The 8,775-nt window shown below is 36.0% G+C and overlaps 1 protein-coding gene across 1 annotated transcript; it reads left to right on the top strand.

The window, feature by feature from the left end:
- The first annotated feature begins 3,498 nt into the window (after positions 1 to 3,498).
- LOC126818465 (tRNA (adenine(37)-N6)-methyltransferase) lies at positions 3,499 to 7,491 on the top strand. The gene is made up of 4 exons (XM_050545892.2): positions 3,499 to 3,637; positions 4,263 to 4,442; positions 5,127 to 5,284; positions 6,337 to 7,491. Exons 2-4 carry the CDS (start codon positions 4,273 to 4,275, stop codon positions 7,344 to 7,346), a joined length of 1,338 nt encoding a protein of 445 aa, XP_050401849.2. The 5' UTR covers positions 3,499 to 3,637; positions 4,263 to 4,272; the 3' UTR covers positions 7,347 to 7,491.
- Positions 7,492 to 8,775: the final 1,284 nt, after the last annotated feature.

Here is an 8,775-nt window from a genome sequence, read left to right as displayed (position 1 = left end):
ACACTTGATTGCCACTGATCTGACTGCATTGTTTAATGTATAAATCTTTATTTCGAGCTTTCTACTAATAAGCCTATTGGCACCTCAAAGATTATAATAGTACAGTCAAGACCATTCTTGCTTAGGGTAATCACTTTAAGAGGTTTAAATCAAAATATTAAAATCTAAATCAATGAATAGTATAAAGTCAGCCATATTGATGAATATAGAAGTAAGAATTAAATTATGTATTATTTGAAAAAGAAATTAATATCACTATTCGGTGATATCTGTATAAAACACCATTATAATCGAAGTCCTGTGCAACTCTTATGTTAAATGAACAGTCAGTTTTACTTGGTGCAGCAAATGTCCAGGCTTGGACAATGCAAATAATCATCGGCAAGAACTGCTTTGTTAAAGCCCCAACATATGCCAGAATAAAGGTTAAATACATGTTCATAATAACACAACTTTATGGATTTACTACTTTTTGTCAAAACTTTATCAAGCAATAGTACTAAGAAGTAGTAAATCCATAAAGTTGTGTTATAATGAATATTATACCTCTACTTCTAAATGTCAATCAAGGATGTTAAATACATGGTTTAAGACCATATTAAATTAAAAACACTTTTATCAAAAACTGGTTGGATATTTAGATAAATGGCCATTTGAAGTTTACATGGGTTTCTTATACTGTAGTTTTTAGATAGACTTAACACTATCATTTTTATCTCTCGTATTTAGACAATTAGTAATAATAATTGTGCTATGTTTTCATTTAAGTCAGCACATTCTACATGCATGTCTTTAAACTGAGATGTCCAAAATTACATACATTATGTAATAGTCTCTATATTAAAAAATCTGCATATTTTGTAAGTCTAAAGTATCGTACATGTAAGAAGTAATGGGCAATCTAGGCTCTAGCCTCTTGTTGCAGTGCTGTATTAAGTGAATTAACCGTTAACTGTCATCTGAACTCAAAGACAAAGAAAATGAACCACAAGCAGTTTTTAAAAAATCTGTAGCTCAAGAGTTTGAATGGTAGGCTTAAATTTATCAACTTAAGCTACATGTAGCTTAGCGCATGCACATTTCATTAATACATGTATTTGAGTAAATTTTGGGTTTCAACTTGAAACTTTCAAGTAATAGCTTTACGTTAAAAATAGAAAGGGAGAAAGAAAAATGGGGATCCTGATAAAAGTCCACTCAACACAAAACTGTGTCATTTATTTCAATAATTTGCTTACATGTACATGTATGAATTTTTGTGGGCGGAAACCAGAGGACCCGGAGAAACCCACAACGTTGGACAGGCAACCCTATTATACTCCTTATTGTCAGTATAGTGGGAAATGAAAACAACGCCACTTGACTCAATGACAGATCTATATCATCTAAACCAATTGACTTTGACCATAGGACCACCCCTTAACTATATGTCTAACATTTGACTGTACATGCATGACTGTCATAGAACAGTTAATCTGGTTTAACCTAATGTCCAAGCTAAAACGTCACAATCGCCCCGTTTTCAGAATGTTGGCTTTTAAAAACATGTGTGCAGACGTGCAGTGCTAGCTACGAGAACGTAGCTAAAAATGTTCAGATATACTGATGTGCTTGTTTTTAGCTGCGATTGGGTGTCTTCAGCTTCACCTGGCAAACTTAATTTCATTATTAATGGCTGCATGTAGCATCTTGAAGATAGGTTGATTTTATACTATTAGAACTTACAATGTACATGTAATTAAACATACGCACCCCACTCAGTGAAACAACTTTTGTGTATCTGCTACTGCAATTTTTACTGCAAATATTGTCAATAAATTAAATCATGTGTTGTTTTTTTCAAAATTGATACGGACATTCATAATTATGGTGTATATTCCTGCGCAATTCAAATATCAGGTTAGTACTTTGATTGGCTGCTGTACACGACACCCAGCCTTCATGACATCAAATATGTCAAATTTAAAATATCGGAGAGCCTGGCTATTACATGTAGTATTACCGCTTCGATTTAAAAAGACATTGTTTGTACCTCTGTCAGGTAGGATTATATGCTTAATTTTTGTTGAATATGGCAGAAACGTTATGAATAACAATAATCAATCAATGTTTTGATGAAAAATGAAGTCCATTATTTTGCTTACTCAGGCCTGATGTGATCCCCGTTGGGGTTTGCCAGATGGAACTGTATAGCACCATCTCTTATCTTGAAATGCTTTCCTTTTCTCTTGACCTTACATGTACCTACATATAAATATGCATATATGTAGGTAAGGCCAAGAGAAAAGGAAAGCATTACCCGTGCTGCCTCACGGCTGAAATGCTTTCCTTTTCTCTTGGCCTTACCTACATATATGCATATTTTAATGCTTAATATATTGTAGTACTTCTTATTATTTTCATGTTATGTGTCTTATCTACCTATGCATGGGACTTGCTATTATGTTTATGCCTGTACATGTATATACTGTTTTTATGTTTTGTCGGTTTAAGAAATGAAATGAAATGAAATGGGGTTTAACGTCCTACTGTTCTGCTCCTATGCTGGGCTAATGAAGATGGGCATACGCCATACAGTGTGCATCACTGACAAGGGGGAACCATGCCGGAAAATCTGGATGAACTTTCTCGGCCAATGCAGGGATCGAACACCCGACCTCCAGGCTAGCGAGCTAGCGTCTTACCCACTTAGCCACGTGATGCCCTGTCAGTTTAAGAGCTCCTTAGAGCTTGTGTTAGTTTGTTATTATGTATATATATGTACCACGTTAAATAAAGATTACTACTACTACTTGAAACAGGGAGGGTTGAGAAGAGATGAGGTTTCTTCTAGTGCAGTGCATTCATATTCCGATAATTACCCCAAGGTATTGTATTGACATAAAAAAATGTGTGTTAAGATACGGTAAATAAGTAATATCCTCCATTTGGGACATATTCTTCTTGCAGTTCATAGTCTAAAGTGTAATATGTCAGTCACTGGGTACGTCAGAATGGGTTAGGTTGAAATTCACTACAGTCACAGGTCAAGTGACAAGTGCATCTTAAAAATAAAATCAATTTTTTACAGTACCTACTGTTATCTATAGGCCCATGTAATCAGATCTAGGCTACATAATTATTGCTTTAATATAGAATAGTGCATATTTATAAATACCTGTAAAGTTCCTTTTCACTAAATAATAACATAGACCCTATACACCTGTCTTCACGTGTCGTATGTATACCGAGACTGAACTCTGGCTGATTTACATTAAAGGTCAAAGGTCATAAACAGGGAGCAGTTAGTTTGTACAATTTTTCAAAATTAAATACACAGTTGACCAACCGTAGACCCTAAGAAAGGGCAATCCAAACTAAGAAATGAAAAAATTGTGATATGTGTATCAATTTATAAAAAAACTATTCCTAGTATTAAGTACGCCTGTACATGTAATACAAATATTATGGCAACTACTACTAAGTTCGTTCGCGAAAAGCCCCATTCCATTAAAGGGATTTGGTAAATAAAGCAAAGGGAAATAACTCCATAAATGTCCCAATTTGTATAATATTTCTTTCAAGACGTGGATTTAAAGACGATTTTAATCACAGTACTCAGCGAAGGTTTGATTTTAGGGGTACAGGTGCCGACTTGGTAAGGACACGTGCAACTTTATAACCCTAAAAGAAATGTCATGAACAGTTATACCGCTTAGTTCTAATCCGCCTGGTTGAAATCCGGGTGAGTCTTGAGAGTGAGAAGAAGGGGATCACTGGTAAATTAGTAGAGCTGAATTTTCATACCATGTAGATTTATAATTTTTATATTGCAGATTATATGCCAGTAGGCTACATTTAAATATCTACAGTAACTTAAACTGTTTCTAATAGATTTGAAAAATAATTCAAGACGAGAGAGAGAGAGAGGTTTAACATCTACTGGACACAAGCAAGGTCATTTCGGGACTAACATATGGTTCAATTTTATGTTGATAATTGGCTTTTGCATAGGGGTCTTTAGCAGTGGGAGGAAACCAGCTAGAGAACCTAGAGAAAACCCACAAGGTTGGACAGGGGACCCTACTTCTTGGCTACAGCCGGGGAACTGAAACCATGCCATTGCCAGTTGACTCAGTGACAGACCTTATGAAATATTGTATATTATTAAGGAATTATGAAATGTTGTACAATGCATGTAATGCACATCACAATCACACCTTCAGTGCTTCAGATCTCATTGTCAACATTATACCATCTGTTTTGTTTATATTTCATTTCAGAAAATCCAAGATGGAAATGTGTGCAATTGGTGTTATGAAGTCTGTGTTTTTATATAAAAATGGAACACCCAGACAATCGTCTGTCTGTCAACATGCCAGGGGCAGTATTACTATTGATAAATCAATATTTAACAATCCAGATCATTCTCTCCATGGTCTTGAGGAATATTCTCATGTTTGGTTGGTATATTTCACTATCACTGCCTTGTCTATCAAAAACCAATCAGTAGGCCTATATAGTTTACTGTTAGTTAGGCCTATAAGTTATAGGCAAACAAACAATAGATCCTGCTTAGCAGAGTTATAGGCCATAACTCTGCTTAGCAGGATGTTTCTTCTGTCATCCAGGAGTTAAACATGCATTATGCAAGAGCAAAATCTGCTTATTACAAGTCTTTCTTTAGGCCTGAAATGTTATCTAAATGATCAATTAGACATTAATTAACTTATCCAGACCATAATAAACTCTCGATGTCAAGGCTAGCCTTCGATGTTGGCTGGATTAGATTCCTATATGCCGCTAACGGCCGTTGACAATTAAATCAAAAAAAGTGGATAATCGAGTCTATGCTGTTTATATTAATGATTTTAGTAATAATGACCGGATAATGCAAAAATTTCACCCGCTTCTTTCTCGCTCATCGTGGATCAATTTGACTGAAATTTTCAGCAAATTACCTTTACACAATCTAGTTTTTAACTATTATTATAGCGAGAACTGCCATCTCTTTATCTTATCTCCCATAATGTATCTTTAAACAATTGAAGAAAATCAGACGTATACAGATTGTCTTTGTCTCAATGAGATTATTATACACAATTTAACAAGCACTCGTGTTTTTATAAACATTTTTAAAATTCCAGGATTATGTTTATATTTCATCAAAATAACAACAATCATTTTAAAGCTAAAGTTCGACCACCACGTTTGGGTGGGAAACGACTAGGTGTTTTCTCCACACGATCTCCATACAGACCAAATCCTATTGGTTTAACTTTAGCTAAATTAGACCGAGTAGAGGGTAAGTATACTTTGATTTGATTGGATGGCTAACCAGCACAATTTCGGTTTACCGAGTTTACAATAATCATATTGAATTGGGATTTAATGTCCTACTGTTCTGCACAGACAGGGCTAATGAAGACGGGAGAGATATTCTTTCCTCACAACTAGGTCAAAGTATCTTTAATTAGGTATAACTCTGACTCACTAACCAGGAGCTCCTAATTCGATCCCAGTGTTGTCCAGGAAAGTTCCTCGGCCTGGTTCCTGCTTGTGAGTGGTGCTGGATAGATAACTTGGCAAGGAAAAGTATCTAGTATTTCAGATGTCATGATCAGGAAAAACGATGCCCAGTGTATGTTAAAGATTCCCTGGCAGTTGGAAAGCAGAATAAGAGTAGGCTGTACCTTATTGCACACTAAGATTGGTGCATAAAATTAGTACTGTAAAAACTTAAACCCATTTCATTTGTCTATCTCACTGATCACTCTCTATAGTCTGTTTTCTATTACTCTACTTCTTTTGAACACAGGATCACGTGGCTAAGTGGGTAAGATGCTGGCTCGCTAGCCTGGAGGTCGGGTGTTCGATCCCTGCATTGGCCGAGAAAGTTCATTCAGATTTTCCGGCGTGGTTTCCCCCTTGTCAGTGATGCAGGATGGAGGGCCTGACAAGGACAGCTGTCTAGTCGTTCGGATGGGACGAAAAACCGAGGTCCCGTGTACACATTGGCGTGCACGTAAAAGATCCCTTGGCAGTTGGAATTCGAAATAAAAGTAGGCCGTAGCGCCGCTGCCCGGGCAAAATTTCCCTCATAGCACGCTGTATGGCTTATGCCCGTCTTCATTAGCCCAGGTTAGGAGCAGAACAGTAGGACGTTAAACCCCATTTCATTTCTTTTGAACACCATATCCTTGTGCTGTATTGTTGACTGTCTAGAAATGCAGGAGATAGTTTACAACAATAGATGAGAGATAAATCAAGTTTTATACCTGAGCTGTAGGCCCTATCTATACCAGAGACTTATTAAATTTTAAGTTAATTTAAAGATATTTTATTTTGTCTTGACAGGATCAACAGTGTATGTATCTGGTATTGATATATTGAATGAAACACCTATAATAGATATAAAACCTTATATACCAGCCTATGACCAGCCTGTCACCAGACCTGACAATCATTCTACCAACACTCAATCACAAAACATTGACACAGAAGAGACTGGATATCCTGATGTTTCTGAATTCCCGCAAAATAGTGTCAAAAACTGTATTTTCAATTCTTTAAGCGTGGATGATAGAGACACTGACAAATCGAAGGAATTACAAAAATTTGTCAAAAATTCAAAAGTGAATGCCTGTGAAAGTAAATCACAACCATTACAAGTTACTGGTGCTGTTGATGCATCAAGGGGGACAACTCTACAAAGTCAAAACTGTCCTAGTTTATGTCCTGAAAGAATCATCTATCCCGAAACACCTAACACTTGTGAAAACAAAGCATCATTACCTGTAACTGAATGTGCTAATGATGCATCAAGGGAGATTACTTCAACAATTCGAAATGTTGCTACACCATGGCACCAAACAGTTTCAGACATTAAAACTAACTATGATGTTTCTTGTGGGGGAAGTGTTGCTCAAAATGTTCTCATATCAAATGAAAAATCTTTATGTATTTGTGAAAACGAACAACAAATTGATTTTGATGTGTTAAAGGAAGCTATCCCTCGTGAATCAACAGTCAAAACAGCTTCATGGTTAGAAAAAGCTAAAGATACTCAATTGACTGTCAGATTTACACAAAATGCCAGGGAAGAGTTACTCAATTTCTCTTCTGAAGCATCTGATGATACCCATAACTTAAAATTCATACTAAATCCAAAAGAATTAGAAGAGGCTGTTGTAGAAATTTTAAGAGGGGATCCCCGATCTATTTATAGGAAGAAATCATGTGGGGATTCCTTGTATTATTTTACTGTAGATATTGTTCATGTGACATGCTGGTTTGATGAGAATATGGTGGAAGTTTTACGACTTAAACCCATAAGTGATGTCAAATTTTTGAATCCAAATAACTGATGTCAGACTTTTAAATCAAAGTAACATCACTTAAGGATCTTTTTCTTCTTTTATATATCTCTTGATCTGACATTATTTGGTAAGATGTTAAACACCAATGAGGCAATGAAGCATGTTAGCATATCAGAATAAAATAAGATTGGGAGTACTGTATGTTTATTTCCTGTACATCAAAGTCTGGGGGTAAACTGAACTGAATATGCTTTGAATATTCCCATGCCTTTATGTATATTCCACAGGCAATAGTATGACCTACGAGTATTTCATATGCATTGGAGTCTTTGGGTGTACTGAATGTGTGGCCTATTTCATGTACAGTGAAGCCATTGGATTTACTAAGTGCATGGCCTATTTCATATTCACTGAACTGACTGAAGTCTTTGGGTTTATGTCCACTAAAGTCTTTTGGTGTACTGAATGTATGGCCTATTTCATATGCACTAAAATCTGGAGGTGAACTGAATGTATGGCCTATTTCATATGCACTCAAATCTTTGGATGTAATGAATGTATGGCCTAGTTATACATTAAAGTCTTTGGGTGTACTGAACATATATTCCAAAAATTTTGTTTCAACTTTAGAACACAAAAAAGGTTTGAATTAAAAAAAGTTATGAATAATTGCAGCAGTGGTCTATATTGACTTCGTTTTTAACCATTTTTATTTATCCTAATAATAATTAGGTGTATTTGAGTCATACACCAATAATATGGGTTTATCTAGGGCTGATATATATACACTTGTCGACCAAGAAAGCAAGGAAAAGGAAAGTGCGTGCTGTATCATAAAGTCTATCATTGAGTCAACTGGCGTACTTTCGATTCCCCGGTTGTACGTGAACAGGAGCAGGGTTGCCTGTCCAACCTTGTGGGTTTTCTCCGGGTCATCTGGTTTCCTCCCACAGCTAAAGACCCCTACACGCAAGCGAATTATTGAAATAAAATTAAACCATATGTTAGTCCTGAAATGACCTAGTTTGTGTCGAGTGGACGTTAAACCCCATTTCTCTCTCCATTATAGCAAGAATTTTAGCTTTTTATCTAAATCTTACATATGATATGAATCGTTAACTTTACTGGAGAACAACCATTAATCCAGGGAATTGTACATAACACTAATAGAAAATGGTTAAAACACTAATAGAAAATGGTTATACACCAATAGAAAAGTCATCCATGGTACAGTAGATGAAGCGAGGACAACATTCATAATTCACATGGATGAATGTCGTTTCTCAAATTCTGAAATGCGTTGGTTGTCACGTATTTTGTGGTTGTCTCCCTTGTATTTGAAATCACTGACTGAAACGTTTTACTGTGCGATACAGTATCTGTGACTGTATGTTGTCCACTATGATATGAGTCAGAGCCGGATTAAGGCTCTGCTGGCCCTGAGGCACATTTTGATAGGTGGCCTGAAAATACAGAT

This window comes from Patella vulgata, chromosome 4, assembly GCF_932274485.2.
Source record: "Patella vulgata chromosome 4, xgPatVulg1.2, whole genome shotgun sequence".
In the NCBI taxonomy this organism is placed as follows: Eukaryota; Metazoa; Mollusca; class Gastropoda; family Patellidae; genus Patella; species Patella vulgata.
This window is presented reverse-complemented; position numbering and strand designations above follow the sequence as displayed.

What these genes read in the sequence shown, in the direction of transcription:
- LOC126818465 (XM_050545892.2), top strand. Translation starts at nt 4,273, where the DNA reads ATGGAAATGTGTGCAATTGGTGTTATGAAGTCTGTGTTTTTATATAAA. An exon ending in GAGGAATATTCTCATGTTTG is followed by an intron (nt 4,443 to 5,126) that starts GTTGGTATATTT and finishes TTAAAATTCCAG; the next exon opens with GATTATGTTTATATTTCATC. An exon ending in TAAATTAGACCGAGTAGAGG is followed by an intron (nt 5,285 to 6,336) that starts GTAAGTATACTT and finishes TTGTCTTGACAG; the next exon opens with GATCAACAGTGTATGTATCT.